The sequence below is a fragment of the Helianthus annuus genome, chromosome 17, assembly GCF_002127325.2.
Source record: "Helianthus annuus cultivar XRQ/B chromosome 17, HanXRQr2.0-SUNRISE, whole genome shotgun sequence".
Taxonomy (NCBI): domain Eukaryota; kingdom Viridiplantae; phylum Streptophyta; class Magnoliopsida; order Asterales; family Asteraceae; genus Helianthus; species Helianthus annuus.
Window position 1 is genome coordinate 16,751,776 of NC_035449.2, and position 22,348 is coordinate 16,774,123.

The window sequence follows — 22,348 nt, forward strand, 5'->3', positions numbered from 1 at the left end:
TCGACTTGACCATCTTAATTAGTTGCTCCAACTTTCGAGGAATTTTATTGTTGGAATCGACTGGTCTACCACGCTTCAGACGTGCAATAGACTCATTACAAACATGTGGTGATTTTCCTTCTGGGATACTCATCTTAATTGGAGCATTAGCAGTTGGTATATGTGACATAGTCACCTTTCTAAGGTCAGTGAATGCGTCTGGTAATAGATTCGCTAATCTTTGTAAATGAGTTATTCTTTGAACTTCTGGTTCACACTTTTAGTTTTAAGGATCAATGATAATTCATACCAACTCATTTCTTTTCCAACTGCTTTTTATCTCCCCCTGATGTTGGGAATGTTAATCCATTTGGATATCAATTAAATGAGCCATAAATAAATATCTCGTGAAAGACTCTATTCGTTATCATATATTCCCAACCACATTTTAAGGTCCCATCTTTGTACGTAGTGGTGGATCAATTTCAATATATACTGCACAACCAAAATCTTAGAAGGAACATATTTGGTTCCTGACTAAAACCAACTATAATGGGGAGAAACTATTACAACATGTTGGCCTGATGTGAATTAATGTTATTGCATGTAAAATTACATGTACTCATATATAAACATGAACTTGCTCTCATGATTATTTGCTTTGCTGTCAATCGTAGACGTTCAGTGATCGTCTTAACAAAAGCACTTATACGAATGTTTTTTTAAGAGCTTAGGAATTAAATTTACCATTATTACCAAAATAAATACGTAATCTGGAATATTGTGGTTGTTATCTCATTAGCTAAGCCACATATCACACAAACTTCAAGTTGTGAATTTGATAACCATTTAGACGATGCATCGATTTAAAACACTAAATGGTATCATGTTTGGATATGCGTATCCTTCAGTCACTTCCAGAATATTTAGGGATACACACCCTCCTTTATTTGGCAAATATAAATTTCCGTTGAGAGCAAACATTACATACAAATTATCAGCTTGAAGAATCTTCTACTTCTTCATTATGTTTCACATCATCATTGACTCGGTGTGGTCTAACCAGTCATACCAATTAAGTATCTAATCATGATACATAAACTTCTAGTTTACGATCGTATGTGTAGTAGTTGCATTACGCGAGAGAACAACGTGTTATCATTGCAAACTATTTTGTTATATGACTTTTATCTTCTTTTTTTTCACATTTTGTTCTTGTATAATCACTACCATAATTTGCCACTTATAGTGGTCAATCTCATTATGACCATTATTACAATTCTGAACTTGGCTATCATATCACTACTGATGACCGATCTCATTATTATTATGATCGTCATTACAAATTTCCCAATTATGTCCATAATCACGATATTTTCAATGATCCTTATATAATCACATTCAATTCAGGGAATGAAGTAGAACCAAAACAAGTCTTATAGCTTTTCATTATTCACCGGAGGTTTCATGGATCATACATATTATATATGTTTCATATATTATATTCTCGTATAATCATTTCCTTAGTGAGTTACTTCTTGTGGTCGATTTCAATATTAACATGGTTGATCTCACTATCAATATAGGATCATTATAGTTTTCTCATTTACCATGATCACGAACCTTTATAACGATCATTGTATAATCACCACATAATTAACATAGTTTATCTCATTATTAACATGAGCATAATAACAAACTTTCATGGTGGCATCATTATAATTTCCTTTGGTCATGATCGTGACCTTTACACTGATCATCATCATATTCACTTTATGCAATGAGATAGAAGCCGAACACATTCATGGATTCTCATTCTTTGTTCAGTCACATGGGTATGAAATCATTTTAAACTCATATTTTGTTAATCGTATCACTACTTCATGAGCATATCTCAGGTGTGACTAATGAACAACTTTTATCCAGATTTTCATTAAAGACAATCTTCTTTTCATATATTATAAATTGAGAAATCGTTACATGACCGAGTCATGTAGTATTATCGGTCTATAAATCTTATGACCTTTTATAAATTAATAATCAGATTCAGGGAGTATGAAACTTCTGATGTCATATTTAAGCATATTTATACCTCAGAAACATAATTGAAGGAGAAACAAAATTTGTTTTATCTGATTTCTCTTATAAATAAATTTCTCTTCACATAATATCAATCGAGAAGTAATCGTATGTCCGATTATATAATATTATCGGTCTGACATCTTACGGTCTTTCATAACTTGATAATGAGATACGTGAGTATGACACTTCGTGTCGTATCGAATAATAGTTGTATTCTTTCATGATAGTAATAATAGATCATAACTTTGGTTTAGTTGTTCTCTCCGTATCATCTTTGTAAATAAAAGATATCAAACCAAATATAAGAGCATACTATAAAATCAAACTATACAACATATCACCATATAATAGAACTTTACATATAAAATGTCTTACCCATCCACTACAAACAAATATATATTTTATGTATAATATATAAACAATCATTGGTTTATCTTAATACAAATATATCTCACTCAACTTTAAACATAAATAATTTTCTTTATCAAGTTCTCAAACACAGGATTATTTATTAGTTTCAAATAATCATTTTTTTATAATAATTAATATGTGGATCAAGTTCCACATATAAGACACCATGAGATTATACATAAATTATAGTCATATATGCGCTAATCATATTAATGCAAATGTAATCAAATGACATAAATTTTCGACTTATCATTTAACAAAAAGGATACATACTTTGCATATTAGCTTATCACGATATAAGCGATCACAAGTATATCTTATCTTGTATAAATATATGTGTTACTTTAACTGAAATATCAACAAATATGTTAACCACATGAAACGTTGCTACAATTTCCAATCAAGAATGTTCTCATTTTAATGCCACAACAATATAAATATATATATATATATATATATATATATATATATATATATATATATATATATATATATATATATATATATCAATAATCAAAATAGCAAATCAAAACAATTAATTTTGTAGTTTATTACTAAACTATAAGAACAGAAGATGGTTATACTATAAACAAAATGCTTTCAAATATTACATACAAACTTTTAGCCATAAATATTTTACTACTATTATTATTTTATAGATATTTTTCTTAAAACTTTTAGAACATTATGCAAACAATATAAGCCATAGTAAAATTTTATACATAACATTTAAGAGAGGCTTTAGTTAATGCAAAGACTCCTAATTTCCTCTATTTTTTTATATTCTATTGTTATTAATAGGTTTTGCTTCATGTACCTAAAAGTTTAATTACCCATATTTCGAAATAGTGTAACCCCCAATTTAAATCTCATTTATAAGATGAGCCAAAACCTTTTTATATAGATATTTTAGAAACATCTCATAGTTGGTGGTTCACATAATTTGTGGTCAAGCTTCGTAATAGGCTAACACCAACCCATTGAACGAAATCAAATAGGAACAAATGAATTTGCCAAAAGACTAGTATAACTCAAATCAAATTAACAAGAATGAATTATAAAGAAAATCATATGCCATATGTTTGAATAAATAGAGTTGAGCTGTGGGACACCATACCACATGAAGTATAACTCAAATTAAAATATGATTTTATGATTTTATTTTTAACCACTAGAGTAGACAAATCAATTGACTTTAATTTCTAGATAATACATTTTTTCTTTTATTATTTACCTTTTTAAATGCCGTCAGATATATACATATAAAAATGCAATGCAAAATTTAAAATAGTGGCATGCACATGTTTAATATATCATAATCTAAGAGGATTTTTATAAGGTTACCTTTTTTCTCAAATGAGGATCCTTTTGCAAGGTGTGGATTTCACATCATCCAGAAAAAGTGACCACCGTGTTTACAATCCTTACAGGTGATTCGGGTTTGTGTGATGTTGCTAGCGGCTACAAAAACAAGGCTTTCGGAAAAAACACCGTCTAAAATATCACAACTGTTGTAAATCAACGGTCTATTAGCAACCAGTATATAACTCTAATAAATATGCGAGAACAAGACTATAAAGATCATGTAGATAACAAGAATATGGAGAATAAGAGAACATGAATTCTTATACATTAAGGTATGATCATGCAATACAAAGAAACCTATATATATATATATATAGGGTTCTTACATTAATACAAAGAAAATGAAGAGATGGGAGTTAGGATATGAATAGTCACCATAATATAGCTTATTTATAACAACAACAATATTGTTGAGTGATATTTACAAGGGAAATTGGTCTAATAATCTCACATATACCTTATTGGCCATTAATAATCCTATCTCAGAATATTCTCCCCACCAGTCCCACCTTTCACCTATTTTTCTTACAAATGGTCCCCCGTTAAAAAAACTTAACGGAGTTAAGTTTTTTTCCAAATTACAAACAGATTTTTAGGGCTTTTGATTAGAACGACGATACGAGTCCATTGATGTAAAACTTGCCTCGAAACAGTGCTCAAAACGATGAAAACGACGCTTCAATTCGGGTGTTTAAATTTTCAATTAACCAAAATCAAGTCACTTGGAGCACCATTTCGAAGTAAGTTTTACATCAATTGATTCGTATCATCGTTCTGATCAAAAGCCCTAAAAAATCTGTTGGTAATTTGGAAAAAAGCTTAACTCCGTTAAGTTTTTTTAACGAGAGACCATTGTAGAAACAATAGGTGAAAGGTGAGACTGGTGGGGGGAATATTCTGAGATGGGATTATTAATGACCAATAAAGTCTAGGTGAGATTATTACAGGTCAATTCCCTTATTTACAATTAGAAAACTACATCAATGACTTTATTAGAAAAAGTATTGAAATTTTATTAACCCCAGACATAATTTAATTCAAAGATACTTTAATTATTAGTGTCCTTAAAAAAGTTATTTGTTTTTAACATAAGATATATAAACCAAACAAAATTATATTAACCAACAATAGTAAGAGTATTCACAATCTGAACTATCTAAGTCGTCCGAATTCACATGAGACCATAGGTAATGGTTAATGCCCATTAAGGGGCATTTTTCACCACATCATCATCATAATGCCCTTTTAAAAAAGGTGTAATGGTTAATGCCCATTTTATTTATTACTTTCCATTATTTTTCTTCTCTTTGGGCATTATTATAGAAATGCCCCTCACTATTCATGCCCCTATAATGCCCATGAGTAATGGTGTAAGGGCATTATCAAAATCTTTCATGCCCTTATAAAGCCCCATTACATATGGTCTGACAATACTCGGACACCCTCACCTTGTTCGCACACATTATGATGGTGACCCGGTGAGGAAATTTCGAACCCATGTCCCACTTTCCGGGCAAGCAAGTGGGCCCTTAATTTCAAGGTTTTGATTAAAAAAAAAAAACTCTCACCAGTAAATAGTATTAGTTTAAAAAAACTTACATAAAAACAACGTAAACTTAAAAAAAAAAACTAACATAAAAACATCATAAACTTAAAAAAAAACATACATAATATTAATTTAAAAAACTACAAAATTTAAAAAAACCACAATTAAACATAAAAACCACATAAAATAAAAAACCACATAATATTAAACATAACTAAAGATGTTCGAATGAATCAAATGAGTAATTTGAATTCGTAGAGCGGTTATAATCCTGTGGATCATGGCTCCTCAAACACCCGTCCTCAGATTCATTAACGTTCTCGTCATCCGGATGTGGTACGTATTCCTCTCCTGGGCCAGTTACGTACCCATCCTCTAAGTTGGGACATGTTGTTCCCCAATTCTTAGTTGACCGAACACATGATTCTCCTTTTGTCCATTTGTCATTCCTTATTCTTAGTTGGCTAAACTCTTGCTCAAATGCAAGTAAACGAGGAGGGCTAGCAGCTGGACGATAAGAAAGATCTGTAGGTGGACGGTAAGGATAAATAGCTGAACGAGGAGAGTTTGCAAATCGACACCAAGGATAAACAAGATATCATCTTTATAATCTATTATTATTCATGAGTAAAACATATTATTATTAAAATAAAATCACAAGGATATAATATTATTGTACACACGTATTTATATTACGGTATTACCGGCAGAAAGAATATTATCTTATTTACTTTTTACTGTTGATGGGATTTACGAGCTTTATTACGTCGTGTAGAGAAAGGAGTTTTGAAAGTAGAAGACTTTCTTCTTCATCTTCTCTCTCTCTCTCTCTCTCTCTCTCTCTCTCTCTCTCATATCTCTTTGAAAACCAAACATCAAGCTAAAGAAAAGCACAAATCACATTCAAATCCCAAAACACCTTTCAAACAAGATCACACACAACAATTCACAGGGAAATCCCACCATACCCACAATCACATTTGGTACTTTTTCACTCATCATTCTATCTTTTGCTGACCCATTATTATTATTATTATTTCTGATGTTTGGTTAATTGGTTTTGTTACTGTTTAGCTTTTTCCCCCATTTTTGTCATCTTTAAGGTGGATCGATCTCCATTATGTGGCTGTATGCGTGTATGATTTACTGCATGTGTTTCTCGATCCACTACTCTGTTCCAAATCGAATAAAAGTTTATGTTTTTTGCTGAAATTAAGCTTCGTATACCAGACGTAATATGCAGATTTCATGTGGGTTTTGCTAGATTTTGTTTTATTATCGAGATAAGTGCTCTGCATAAGTTAAATTTACCTTTATATTATAACTAAATAAAGATTTCGCCTTTATTTCGATATTCTTATCTGGGCTTTATGAGTTTATGTTCTTTCGATTTGCTGATTTAGCAAGTGTTGTGTAAAGATCCACGTGCTTAAATAGAAAAAAAAAAGATAACATTTTGGACGCATATCAAGTGTTTGTAAAATTGCCTAAATGAAATGTGCACTTAAAGTTCAAATCTGTTTGTATGATTCTGATACATTTAGTCTTGTTTTTGTAGATGCATTCTGATTTGTAACAATATCCCATAAAAGGGTATTTACGGAATTACAGGAAGATCTTGAAATCATGGTTCTTGGTTTGAGGTCTAAGCACCGGAAAGACGGTTCTGTTCAACTAAATTATGTTGTTCATGTACAAGAAATTAAGCCATGGTTGCCATCAAGTCAATCTCTAGCACTCCTATGGGAAAACGGTGATCAGAATTCCGGTTGTCTTAACCCTAATGTTATAGACTCCACAGTCGAATTCAACAAATCTTTCGTACTTCCGTTAACGTTACGTAGAGAAAAACGGGATCGCGATAAGTTTCAAAAAAACTATCTGGAGTTTCATTTATATGAGCCGCGAAAAGATAAGCCGAATAAAGATCAGCTGTTAGGGTCTGCAGTGGTTAATCTCGGTGACTATGGGATCGTAGACAATGTATTGAATCTTAGTGTACCGATCAGCTGGAAAAAGAGTTCGAAATCTGCTGTACAGCCGGTTTTATATCTTAATATACAGTCGAATGACAAAGACGAGACTAATTCATCGATGAGTAGCCTATCGAAGCAATCTTCGTTGGAGAAATACGGTCAAGAATCTGCATCGGAAGTAACGAATGAAGAGAATGACAATGAACTCGGGATAGCTTCTTTTACAGATGATGAGGATGATGAAGATGATTATAAACAGTCATCATATCCAAGTCATAAGGTACCACTGTGCACTATATCTTTTGCGTCTAAATACACCCCCCTCCCTCCTGATTATACCCCCCCTTGTGAGAGGAAAACTGCCGGTCCCACGCGGGCCCCACCTGTAAGTATGTGAGAGGAGGGGGGTGTAAAAAGTAATTAGGGGGGGGGGTATAGAAAGTAGCACCAAAGTTTTAATGCCAGTCAATATATGCCACGCTGACCCACAACGACCTCGTTCTTTTTTAAGTAGGAACTGATTAAGACTTAAAACACTAGTAGAAGCTATAAGAAGAAAGACGAATGGTAGAACTAATAAGATAGGTACTGATATCGGGAAAATCGGTGATATATCGGTCAGTATCGCCGATAATATCGGTACGATATTCTGACCGATATTTGACACTGATATTTTACATGGGGACCGATAACCGATATACCGGTGATATATCACTGATTTAACTGCATAGATATGGGCTGAAATCGCCACATCTGCTTGATTTATTTGTTAAACTTAGGTTATTTCAACTTATACTTGTGGCGGTTTTGTAAATAATTAAAGTTGGCATGCAGGATTCTGTGGAGACCACAAAACAAGATAGGAATGTACAACAGCCAGCTATTCCACAAGTAACAGAATCTTCATATAAAAATTCTACAAAACCACCTGAAAGAAGCATGACATCGGTTCGAAAAGACCATACTACCCCTGCCCCTTTCCTCCAGTCGTCTTTCTCTACCATGGGCTCACACAATAAGACCATAGGGACAAAGCCTCAAATGAGGACATTGGAGCCCGAAAACAAGATCCATGGGCTTCAAGAGGATATAAAAGGCAACCCGCAGTCCGTTGTAACTACTTCCGTTAGTAAATCTCCGATAAATGTCGAATCTTTACATGATGAAATTGCAAACTCCGGAAGTGAGCAGGAGGAAAGAACGCAAGAAGAAAAAAAACAAATATCAGAAGACAATCTCGTCGGTAAATTTTTAGCTTCGAGAAAACAAGATAAATTACGAAGCAACACTCTTGTGTCTAACCGAAAACCGCCCGGAGGACAGGTGTCCGGTAATAAACTTAAGCATTTAAAGTCTGTTCAGTTACCAAAGGCCGGTGGGCTTTCAGGAAACGGGGTTCCTACTGCTAGCCCAAACAGAGCAGATAAAGATAAAGTTATTCAAACTAATAACGACTCGTTTGGAACTGGTGTTATAAAAAGTGAATCTTTAAACGGTAAAAGTGATGAGAGTTCTAGAATAAAGATGCTTGAAGAAGAACTTAGGGAAACTGCAGCGCTAGAGGCTGGACTTTATTCAATCGTGGCGGAACACGGGAGTTCGACAAACAAAGTTCATGCACCCGCTAGACGTCTTTCTCGATTTTATCTACATGCTTGCAAAGAAAATGATCAAGAAAGACGAGTAAACGCGGCTAAAGCTATTAGTTCTGGGCTTGTTTTGGTTTCCAAATCATGCGGAAATGATGTACCAAGGTTCGTGTTAACGCTGACTCTATTATATATTATGTTTTACTATTGGTAAAAGACAAATAATTCAAATATAAGCAAATGTTTAACCAATTCAAACACGAGTAGTCAAGATATACCAGTTTATAATGTAATCGAACAAAGTCCAACGTCTAAATATGTAGACATGTGTTCTAGAAGTTACAAGATTTGGTGTGACCTTTGTGTAGGTTAACTTTCTGGCTATCAAATTTGGTTATGTTGAGGGCGATTATCGTACAAACTATCGGAGAACCGTCCACTGGAAAACACAAATACGGTTCAAAGAAAGCTCCCAGTGACTGGAGGGACCCACAAACGTTCTTAATTGCATTAGAAAAGGTTGAAGCTTGGATGTTCTCAAGAATCATCGAGTCCGTGTGGTGGCAGGTTAAACTCAAAAAATACTTTCTTTTATATTTTACAATATTTTATAAATTATATTGCTCTTTTTTAATTGGTTTGATTTTCTGTAGACTCTTACTCCACACATGCAATCAACCGCTACAAATGCTAGTGGTTTAAATTCAAAGAAACCGTCTGGAAGTAAAAATGGTTTGGGAAATCAACAAGGGAACTTTTCTATTGAACTTTGGAAAAAAGCTTTTAGAGACGCGTGTGAACGACTATGTCCTACGCGTGCGGGAGGCCATGAATGCGGTTGTTTACCTGTGCTTCCAAGATTGGTATTTTTTTATTATTTTTCATTCCATACTTTTTTATTGCTTAAATGTAGGGCTGCGAAAGAACCAAACGAACACGAACGAGCCCTTGTTCGTGTTTGTTCGTTAAGGAATTAAATGTGTTCACGAACTGTTCGTGAACACTTACCGAACGAGATTTTATGTTCGTGTTCGTTCATTAAGGAAATGAAGGAAATGAATGTGTTCGTGTTCGTTTAATAATTTTAGGTAACGTACATAAACAAACGCTCATGAACACAAACGAACAAAACGAACACAAACAAGCATTCATGAACGATAAACAAACATATATTAAAAGTTATGTAATATACTATACACTAACAATTATTAAATGCATTTTATTAGTGAAAATTCAAAGTATTTAAATAAAAATATAGAAAGTGAAAACCCTAATGAATTATCGAACACAAACGAACATAAATGTCCATATTACCGAACGTTCACGAACATAAACGAATAGATGCGATCTCTGTTCCTGTTCGTTCATTTAACTAAACAAACGAAACTTTTTGTTCGTGTTCGTTCATTTATCAAACAAACTTCCCGCCGAACGGTTCACGAACTGTTCGCTGAACGTTAGGTTCATTTGCAGCCCTACTTAAATGATATAGATCTATCATAATACTAAATTTTCATTTATAATTTTGGTTATAGGTTATGGAGCAGCTGGTGGATAGACTAGACGTTGCAATGTTTAATGCTATTCTTCGTGAATCCGCTGAAGAAATGCCAACGGATCCGTTATCAGATCCAATTGGTGATCTTAGGGTTCTTCCTATTCCGGCTGGAAAATCAAGCTTTGGAGCTGGAGCTCAGTTAAAAAATACCGTGAGTGCTAAACCCTATAACTTACAAGTGGTGACTCTGACCAGTTGACCTATGAGTGGTCAATCTGATAAAATTAATAAGTTGCTTAAACTAAAATGGAAAAAAATTCAGCCAAAGTGTAGTTGTAATTCATAAATCCTGAATCATTTTATTCATTAACTTACCATTATTGAAATTTGAGTAAACTGCCATTTTGGTCCCTGTGGTTTGGTCAATTTTGCCACTTTAGTCCAAAACTCAAACTTTTTGCATCTGGGTCCCTGTGGTTTCAGTTGTATTGCCATTTTGGTCCAAAAATGAAATCAGGTCATATTTGTCTTATAAAATCCTGTTATTTTGTCATTTTCCGCAGAGGCAAAATGATCATTTCTTTTTTATAAATAAATACCTTATTTTATAAGACAAATATGACCTGATTTGCCCCTAAGGAAAATGACAAAATTGCAGGATTCTATAAGACAAGTATGACCTGATTTCATTTTTGGACCAAAATGGCAATAAAACTGAAATCACAGGGACCCAGATGCAAAAGGTTTGAGTTTTGGACTAAAGTGGCAAAAGTAACCAAACCTCAGGGACCAAAATGGCAGTTTACTCTTGAAATTTTATAATTAGTTTAATCACGTTTTACACACTGATTATTTATGATAAAACTAAATTCTTGGACAGATAGTGTTCGGATCAACCCAACGTGACAAATACCAAAATTTACATATTTTGCCACCTGTAATACAATTCACTTATATGAAGCGCTAAGCTTTTTTTAGCATTTAGCTTTCGGTATCCAGAATACCTCATTGATTTAGGAAAAGCGCTCACGTTGACTTTTGAAGTCAACCGATTACATTAGAAATGGAAATTTTGTAAGATTTTATTATTAAAATGTCACAGACCATTACTTATGCTTATTTTTCTATATAATTTTCAACATACGTGTCAACTGTCAAATATATCTGATCTATACAAGATTGTGTATATCAAATCGGAAGTTAGTACTTAGTAGTCCATTTGACCTAAAAAGTCAACCTTTACCTCCTAATGAGTTTCCAGTTATAAACTCAACTACAAATTCTATATCTCTCTTACCAGATTGGGACATGGTCAAGATGGCTTACGGATCTGTTCGGTATTGAGGATAATGACATTCACGAAGATGCCGATGATGTCATCGACAACAAGAAAGAACATGAAACGTTCAAGGCTTTTAGATTACTCCATGCTTTAAGTGACCTCATGATGCTTCCTTTTGAAATGCTTGCAGATAAGTCCACCAGAAAGGAGGTAATTAAATAATTCGTCCCCATTTTTTTTGGATTTCATGTTTATATAATTCATATTCACTATTTGATTAAATATTTTCGACTTTTTTCGTTTTGTTTCATCACAGTTTTGCCCAACGTTTTCTACTTCATTGATCAGGAGGGTCGTTTACAGTTTCGTGCCAGATGAGTTTTCTCCAAACCCGATTCCCAACTCGCTTATCGAAACCCTTGATGCCGAGGTTGGTATATGCTTTTTCATTGTTTTAACACTTTTACTTGCCAGATTGGTAATAGGGGCGTGCATTGTTCAGTTTGGTTATTGGGTAAAACCGAAACCGTAACCGAAAGTTCGGTTTCAGTTCTTGAAAACCGTCCGGTTTTGGTTTTAGCAACGGTTTGGTTCGGTTTCTGGAACAAATTACGTAAGATTCAAAAACAAAAAGAGTATAATCCAAAGTTTAAGAATCTTTCTTAGATGTTTACATTTAAGTTAATATATTTAATCTTTTTAATTAATATTGTTCACGTAAACCTAATCTTCAAATCCGTTTTAGTGTTTTTTCAAAACTTTTAATAAAACTCTAATACTTTGAAAATCATTTCATTTTTTGTTAAATTTTTGCTATTTCTTGTAGGCAATGCATTCAATAATAAATAAACATGTTAATGTTCTTATTATAAATACTTAACATCCAAGAATAAAATTAATAATTCCTAAATCAATATATCAATATATAACAAATATAACAAAAAAAAGATTTTTTAGGTTATTCGGTTCGGTTCGGATTTTTTTGGTTTTGATAAATTGCAAAACCGTAACCGAACCGCAAATTTCGGTTCGGTTTGTTTTTTTTTTCAGTTCGGTTAAATGGGTTTTTTCAGTTTTCTACTTGGTAATATAACGGGCGGGTTGGGGCTCTTCTAAGTTTTAACACTGTATACACTTTAAAATTCAGGATGATGAAACAGAAGCTTCCGAAGAGTCTCTTATAAACTTTCCATGCATTGCGCCACCATCAACATACAAACCTCCATCGGCACATTCACTTTCATCCGTAATCTCCATTGGTGGGTCCCAATCACTAACAAGAAGTTCGTCATCGGTTCTCAAGAAATCCTACACTAGTGATGATGAACTTGACGAGCTAGACTCGCCTTTGACCTCAATCCTCACAGACAGTTCGCGGGTTTCCTCAAGTTCGAATGGATTTCAATCGGTCCCCAAGGGTGGAAGGAGCGTTATGCGATATCAACTCCTTCGAGAAGTATGGAAAGATAGTGAATAGGCCCGGGTTTGCCCGTTTTCTGGGTTTTTTTTTTGTTTGAACGGCTTTATTTAATGTAGTTATTGATGTTATTTTCATCTTGTTTTGGTTCCTAGAGCAACATATATGTTTCAATTAGAATGAGTTTTCTTGTGAAATAAAATGTTTACTCGCTAGTAATTTTAAAAGATTTCATGAGGTTTCTTATATATACAACCCCACAAGTTTTCTTCAAGGACTTTTGGTTAATATATGAAAAAATCTGTAGTAGAAAATATTTGGTAAAAAGTAAAACAACGCCCACCGTGGGGCTCGAACCCACGACCACAAGGTTAAGAGCCTTGCGCTCTACCAACTGAGCTAGACGGGTTTGTTTCTAATGTCACAATTTCAGTATTTAATACATAATATAGAAGTTTACAATCACAAATTCAGTATACTGATGGTAGACTTCGAGTTAGCGAAGCGCTGTAGTAGGGCCATCATTATTATTTTTAACTTTCGTAAATAACTAAAATACTAGTACAATTTTAATGACTTCAAAAGTAATAAAATTTTTATTTTTACACCTTTGGCAAATGTTGTGCATTCGGATAGAACACAATTAGTGTTTGATTAAAATATAAGTAATAATAAACAATCGTAAAACTTTGAGCTGCCAGAGGTGAATGCGCTGATCATTGTTTACCGACGATGTAACAAATCGAAAACTTTGATCGGTTTTGAGAAACCGCCCTATGTGGTTGTACAGCTACGAGGGTAGTTGGAATTATACATTTTTTTGAGGTTATACACACTTTGGACTTAGAAAGTACTTTAAAATACATTTAAAAGATATTGTAAAGGTGTTTATTTTACCTTAAAATAAGAATTTGATGTGTTAAATTCAAAACAAATTGTGATACCAATAAAAAACGAACATGTACATAGACTGTTGGTTCAGTTCTGTTTATGCATGAAGGAAAACAATATAAATCATACCTGTCACAGCAGATAGTGGAGAGGAGAATCCAGTAATGAAGTGCGACATGCCTGTCATCTTGATCTGGTTCCTCCTTAGGGTGCTGACTGATGATGGGGACTTAGAAACCGAAAAGGGTATCGGTTAGGAGAGGAGGTTTCGTGATGATGTTATGGCTAATGGGGTGTGTGAATTGTGTAACTGAGTAACCCTTAAACCTCCACCTTATTCTCCTTATATAAGCACCCAGGAGGAAACCTAATTAGTTACTAAGGGTAATATGGTCCATCAACAATTACCAACTAATTAAATAATAGGTTCTAATATATTTTGATCTCTATAATGTAAATGATTATGATGGCTATAGATTAAATATTAATACGTAATATATTTAATCTTACATTCTCCCACTTAGCCGAGTAATCATTTACTATGAGTATTAGATAAGCCTGATCAGGAGTTAACACTCATTTTAGCCTTAAACAAGTACTATAGCAGAAAAATACAGCCGTTGAATCATTATGCGACTCAGGACCCCCATTAATCATACTATAGCCTTAATTTAAAACCTAGTCGTTATGATCAAAATACGCGTAAGCCCTTTGTTTGATTTGTAACTTTTATTCATTTGTCTATATGCCATTATACCGGTTGAACATATTCTAACAGACATACAAAATCAAACTTGAGGAAAATTAACTAATACTTAGTCATTCATAGTACGATATGCAATTGCGCACGACTATTAATTAATACCCGTCTATGAGCTCTATTAATAAGACTTATGGGTAATAGCCCTTCAGTTATAGGATCCTTAAGCATATCATGAATGTATTCGATACAAAACTTAGTTTCCTCAATTCGTTCATAAACGAATAATTAATTGCGTATCGAAACTTAATGCAGCACCTCTTGAACTGTTACTGTTCAAGGAGTTATGGTAGCTGACTTTATCACACTAATTCTTCAAAACATTATATGGAGTTAATAAACTTATGAGTCCACTGATAAATTTCCAACAACATTTAGTGACCATGTTATGTCATTATAACTTAGGTTGTTAATATCAGTGCATTATGACTCCTCCATGAAATAGGTTTTGTCTGCTGACATAAAGATATACCCGAAATTACATTTTATCATCTTTGAATATCTCAAAGTTAGAGTAATAAACCGGTTTTAATTCTCACTTCTTCTTTAAATTGTAGTCTCTCGTTTCTTTTAAAGATATTGTAATACTCCATTAGATGCTACACATTAATCTAGACATATCTAGTGTGTTGCAATATGAGTAATATCTAAACGAGTATAGACTTAAACTTACATAAGGCTTCTAATTAATGAAGCATAAATAAATAATCTCATTTATCCTATTGTCCTCTAAAGGAGAGCAATATTGATTGTTACATATGTAAGGACCCATTTAATGTTAAACTTATGGAACGAAACTAATATCCCATTGGGTCTATCTCAGTATGTTATGATATCAATCACGTAAGAGATATCTCTGAGTTTTATTATATCAAAGTTTGTGTTAACAATGCTTTGACTTATGTAACATATGCTTGTCAAAGAATGTCATCTATATAGACAAGTTTATTTTAGTTGCTCCCACTCATCTTGAGGTAGGTACATTAATCCACTTGATTCTTGATGAAAATAATTACGTTAGCTTTTCATCACATTATGATGTTTGCATTAACCCATACATGGATATTATTGGCTTACAAATAAAGTGTTCTTTAACCTTCAGTTTGAAACTTTAGGTTGTTATCTAATGAACATGTAAATGTGTCAGCCATTTATTAGGGAAAATCGTTTTAATGTTCATCTAATGTAGCTTAAAACTATTATAAGCTACTAGAACAGTGATGATCCTCAAAGAAATCTTTTGTTAGATATGCAATAAAGATTCTTTAATAATTAATCTCTTCCTGAGTATAACCTTTGACAATCAATCATGCTTTTGAGTGTCTTAACGCTTATATTAGGATTTGGTTTAGTCATGAACACTCTTAGGTAACTTAATCAAATCCCAAACGTTATAAGAACACACAAAGTCAGTTTTACTAGAAAACTGTTTTATTCCATTCAAATGATTGATTTACACTAATGGCTTAATTTGAAGAGATAGGATCAGTAAACATTTCTAAAATCCATTTCAACTTCAATTAGGGAGGTTATGTAATCATCAAAGTTAGTAGGCTTTTAAACCTAGATGACCTCCTGAGTTGATTATTGGGTTCATTAGAAGTTTCAATTTTATGGATTAGCTCTTGGTTAGGTTGCTATCATTTTCATTCTAAGTTTGTAAGAGTTGGTACAGTATAGTGTACAAGAGGTGTAATCGGAGTTAAATTCGGAGTGAATTTAATGACACTCTTCCCCCCGCCTCTTGTATTCCTTGCAAGTCATAATAAGGACTTTGACTGCTCCCACTAACCTTAGAAATCTTTAGGAACTCAGCATGCTTAGGGTCAATACTTAACGACCAACAAATTCTAATAGAGAAAACAAATTAATGACATTAATCGTTGTAGTTTCTCTTGTTGAGGATTATGTTAGTTTAGGTAAGAAATCTAAGTGCGCCCACAATTAAGCAACAATGAAACTTTTGTAAGAGTAGCATTAGATTTAAGGAGATAAGGTTTGATTGAACAGTGTCGTGATGGAGCGATGTCTTGTACAAGAGGTGTGAATTTAATGACACTCTTCCCCACCTCTTGCAACTATTGCAAGTTATTATTAAGACACTTAATGCTCCCACTGATCTTTAATATCTCTAGAATGCTACAAGAGAAGTTTCAATGAGCTACGTGACGTGGGAACCTATCACATATACGTTAGACTTTATTGGATTTCTTTAATGTCCAGATATCATAAGAAACTTTAGGAACATATTTAATAGAAATCTTATAAAGTATATGTATGAATAAATTTCTTCTAAGACCGTGGGCCATATGTGACAAAATTTAGATACAAGTTGATAGTCTGTTAAATGATAAATGAATTATGTCTGAATATTCCATTTGGAATAAGTTCCACAAATGTCAATGAATGACTTATGATGGACCCATGCTTATTCCTTAAGCCAAGTAATATTTAGGGCTGTAACGTCATGATTTAGAATCACTGAAAATGAGATTAGATGAAAAAAATCATCCTCATTAACCATGTTATGATTTCTCATGAATTTTGGTTCTAATGGATGAAATTTATAAGTCTCATTTTCCTTTTGTCAAATTCTCATTTGTATGATGACAAAAGTTGTGAAAAAGTAAGGTATCATCTAGTTTCATCTCAGTAATGTTTCTATCCAGATATTTAGAACAAATAAGAGGAGAGTTTAAGATAAGTGTGACTTTATGTTGACTATGCAAACCTCACAACCTTCATAACATTGCTTAATTATGATACTGTATTCTGATTAATCTCCAGAATATATAAGGTATCGAAAAGCGTTGTTGGAAGACTGTTCATTATGGTTCTTATAGTCTTAGCATTTAATTTTGTCACTAACTCTCATGTTAGTTATTTGTCGAGTTCTGGTAAGGAAACGTATGGAACTAGAGTCAACTAATCATGTGTTAATTGGAATATTAAAATTATCAGACTTAAATATCATTAGTAAGTGACTATCTAATTAGCTTATCCAACTGTTCTTTAGAGTAATGGATAGTCTCGTTGCTTATGCCTAGTCTAATGACATAATTATGCATTGAGATTTTCCCTTGAAGAACCTTAACGTTGGGATTAGCACTTGTAATTTGTCTATGGACTTTAGAACAATCCTTTCTTAAGGTTTTAGTGGTTTTAAGGTGAATAACATCTTATTTTCCAGTTTCAAACATTTATTTCTATGTACATATGTTGCTTATCAACACACTCGTTATACTTTGGTACTTTTGAGTGTTATAGCTGATTTATAATGCATCAAATTGTACAAATGAAAACTTAGTATGTAATGTACTGGAAAATGTACTTATTTCCATGCGTAAGCCCTTAACTTTATGGGTCATGGTATTGTACATTATAATATATTCACATATACCACTTAACCATATAATTTATAATTAGTTAAATAAAGACATGCACCTTAGGAGTTCTTGTAATTGTTCCACAATTATAGATTAGTCTTAGGAAAAACTTAATCTGGAATAACTTTAGTGATAGCAATTATGTTAGAGAGTTCTTGATTATCATAAGAGACATCATGTTCGATTTATCCTAATCATCATGCTCTACTTTTCTTCTGTAGTGCCTTATCAGAAGAGAGCAATAAGGTTATCGTGTCTTAAGAGATAATCAAGGATTTAATTTAAGAGCTAATTCTTATAGAAACTTTAAATAAAGCAAAACATTTTAGGCTTAGGAATTAGAGTGGATGAGATATAGATTTATAGAAGAAAATTATAGTGAGCAAAATTATGGGTACTAAGAATAAGGCAGACAAAATGATCACAAAAATTAATTGAGGATCATTAATATAAGGATCATTATGTGAAGAGGTTGTGATACGTCTATTACTAACATCAAAATAATAGACTACTTAAAATTCTACTTAAACGAAGACAAAACAGCTTTGGCCAGAAGTGTAATCATTTAAGCATATGTGCAAAGTGGTTGTAACAAATCAGCTTTGGCCAGAAATTGAGACAAACACTTTAGTTATGCACTTGTTGAATATGCCATCTATGAATGAATTAGATCAGCTTTGGCCAGAAATAAAGACATTCATGCTTATGATGCATACACAACATAGCTTTTCGTAATACTTGGATGATAAGTAGATGCATCAAGTCAGCTTTGGCCAGAAATGATGCATCAGAAGCTCATTCAAGTAAAGTCATTTTGGTTTCTGTAAAACATTATTTGATCCTCATTAATTAACTAAATAATTACAAAAACCAATAATTTAATAGCAAACCACCCGTTAGCGCGGATCGAGATAATTTAATAGCAAACCAATAATTTTTTTTTTTTCTTTGTTCACATTTAAACAGCTTAAAATAATGAGATTTCGAGTCGCAACCACGATTTCGACTAATGACGTTATGGTTGCGAGTCGCAACTACGGTTTCGACTAGTCACGTTATGGTTGCGAGTCGCAACCTCATGGTTGCGAGTGATGACGTTATGGTTGCGAGTCGCAACCTCATGGTTGCGAGTCATGACGTTATGGTTGCGAGTAGCAACCTCATGGTCTCGACTAATGACGTTATGGTTGCGAGTAGCAACCTCATGGTCTCGAGTAGCAACCTCATGGTTGCGAGTAGCAACCTCATGTTCTCGAAACTTCCTGTTACAGCTGTTAATTGTGATGACATAACTGAAAATTCGAAATCTAAGGGATTATGGGATATTATTTCCTGTTTTAAAGTGATCTAATTTTATCAACATATTTCGAAAATAATAACTGTTTATCTAATAACAGTTTCGAATAAAAATTAAAAGATAAAATTAGATCAAACATGGAAAAAACACCCATTAATCCTAAATCATTCCAAATCATAACAGAATTTTCGAATTTTCACATGAACATGATGAACCCTAATCATAAAAATAAAATTCTGGAACCCGAAACCTGAATTTTAATAGTTTTACTAAACAGATTTCGGCTAAAATTATAATCCAGTTAATTCGGTGAACAAAAACAATTAATCTTTTCATCGAAATCATGATTTCGAGTCGATTCTTATGACTCGAAACCGGCTGTTAAGGTCATACGGTTTTTAAAGAAAAATTCCGTTTTCCAAGTTTCAATCCCAGAATTATGGATACGAAAACAGAACTGACTAATCAACATATGCTCTGATACCACATGTTGGTTCAGTTCTGTTTATGCATGAAGGAAAACAATATAAATCATACCTGTCACAGCAGATAGTGGAGAGGAGAATCCAGTAATGAAGTGCGACATGCCTGTCATCTTGATCTGGTTCCTCCTTAGGGTGCTGACTGATGATGGGGACTTAGAAACCGAAAAGGGTATCGGTTAGGAGAGGAGGTTTCGTGATGATGTTATGGCTAATGGGGTGTGTGAATTGTGTAACTGAGTAACCCTTAAACCTCCACCTTATTCTCCTTATATAAGCACCCAGGAGGAAACCTAATTAGTTACTAAGGGTAATATGGTCCATCAACAATTACCAACTAATTAAATAATAGGTTCTAATATATTTTGATCTCTATAATGTAAATGATTATGATGGCTATAGATTAAATATTAATACGTAATATATTTAATCTTACATAGACCGTTTCATATCATTGCACACTCATACGTGTGTTTCCATATGGTTTTTATCAACATTTGCATTTATAGGATTTGTGATTTTATGTGGATGTCGTCATGGAATAATTAAACTTATTCGGTTGAGAAAGTGATTGTTAAGTTATAAGTTATAACCATAAACGAACTGCAACAAGATACAAACTTAACCTTTATATTCTTTACAATAGGCAGTCAAAGTCAAAATGGATCAAAGTCTGAAAAATCTGTAAAAATCGTCCAATATTAGACCTTGTCGGTCAAAATTGAGCCAAATATTTATAAATAAGTAAAATATACTATTAATTTACTACTTTCTCCTCGTTATTCTTGAAAATTATGCCTTTTTGTTCGACTTAAAACTCAATTGGATTTACAAACTAAAATGAGCTTGAATTTTGTTTGACTCAAAACATGTTGTCAATCAAATTAACCAACCATTTTTCTTACAATCGAAGAAAACACCATTTTATAACCTAGATTAATGTGTTGTGAAATCCAAACATTAGTTATTCACTTGATTTTGGCTTATAAGCGAAGCAAACCGATTGATGCTTAACATTAACCGGTATGTATTGATCATGGACATGACGTGTCTTTGCAAATATTAATACAAACAGAACGAGTTTGGGGATAACAATGAAGATTTTAATACAAGTCCAAACAATTTTGATTAATTTTGGGATTTATATAATGAATATTTAAATGTTATTATATAAAAATATTATTAGAACAATAACTTAATCAATACTAGGTACATCAATTTATGAGATTAAGCTTGAAAACACTTTAGGATGAACTTCATCTTTTCCTTTCTGATCATTCATTTTGCATGCTAAATAAAATTAAACGTAACTAAACTCTTATAGATATGTAAAAATACGAACACATATGTAAGTAAGGTTTTATTTACTTCATATATGGTCACTTGGAACCCATACAAAAGGATTCGGTGTTACATAATGTCAAAGAAATTTAGTGTATTCAATACTTGTTTTTTTTTTTTCTTTTTTGCTTTTTTGTCTTGAGTGATAGCAGTTTAATTTTTTTAGTTAATAGCAACAAACGCACAATGATCAAAACCGATTAATTTAGTTAAAGACTTAAAAGGTTTAAGCAAACACTTTAGTTCTGAGACAATAAAAAAAAATTCACATAACACGAGTTGTTCATAAATATAAACAATAATAATATAAAGAAATGTACTACTACTACCTATTATGCAAGGGATTAGGTCCAGTAGGTACCACCCTCTCTTCATCATTAAACTTGAAAAAGTAGATGATTTTTGCAATGGAGGTGGTATGGTTGATGTGCACTGGTGATGATGATCTTCTTCCCATGAGCTTCTTTCTGGTACCCTCTGCATTTGGAGTTGTACCTATAAGTACAACTATCAATATTACCAACATCACCATCTTCATCCTCATTGAAAAAGATGTATAGAGAGAGAGAATGAGAGACAGGGGGGGAGTTAAGATTATGAAGTATGGAGGGAAAGGACAGAAGGTGTTGTATACATCAGAGAATTCAACTACATTAAATTTGGCTACCTGCATGTTAAGGATTCAATTAACTCCCCTTGATATATCAACATCTCTCTCTCTCTCTCAACCCCCCCCCCCCCCCACACACACACTCTCTCTCTCTATATATATATACACACATACATATATATAATATATATATATATATATATGTGTAGGTAGAGGATCCTGTAAAAAGTGCTCAAAGTGTGAGAAGTGTATTATAACACTATATATAATACTATATAACACCATATAAACACCGTATAACAATATGTAACACCATATAATACCATATAACACTATGTAACACTATATATCATTATATAACAAATATAACACTATAGGTTATCTGATAGCATGTCTATGATAGATGTATAGTGTTATATTTGTTATATAATGATAT

The 22,348-nt window shown here is 32.9% G+C and overlaps 1 protein-coding gene and 1 non-coding gene across 2 annotated transcripts; one reads left to right on the plus strand and one right to left on the minus strand.

Moving 5' to 3' along the window:
- The first annotated feature begins 6,137 nt into the window (after positions 1-6,137).
- Positions 6,138-13,377, plus strand: LOC110926109. The gene is made up of 9 exons (XM_022169853.2): positions 6,138-6,366; positions 6,942-7,639; positions 8,194-9,113; positions 9,317-9,515; positions 9,602-9,811; positions 10,484-10,657; positions 11,747-11,938; positions 12,045-12,158; positions 12,876-13,377. Exons 2-9 carry the CDS (start codon positions 7,010-7,012, stop codon positions 13,203-13,205), a joined length of 2,769 nt encoding a protein of 922 aa, XP_022025545.1. The 5' UTR covers positions 6,138-6,366; positions 6,942-7,009; the 3' UTR covers positions 13,206-13,377.
- Positions 13,378-13,481: 104 nt separating this feature from the next.
- TRNAK-CUU lies at positions 13,482-13,554 on the minus strand. The gene has a single exon. It is a non-coding gene; the product is annotated as a tRNA-Lys (tRNA).
- Positions 13,555-22,348: the final 8,794 nt, after the last annotated feature.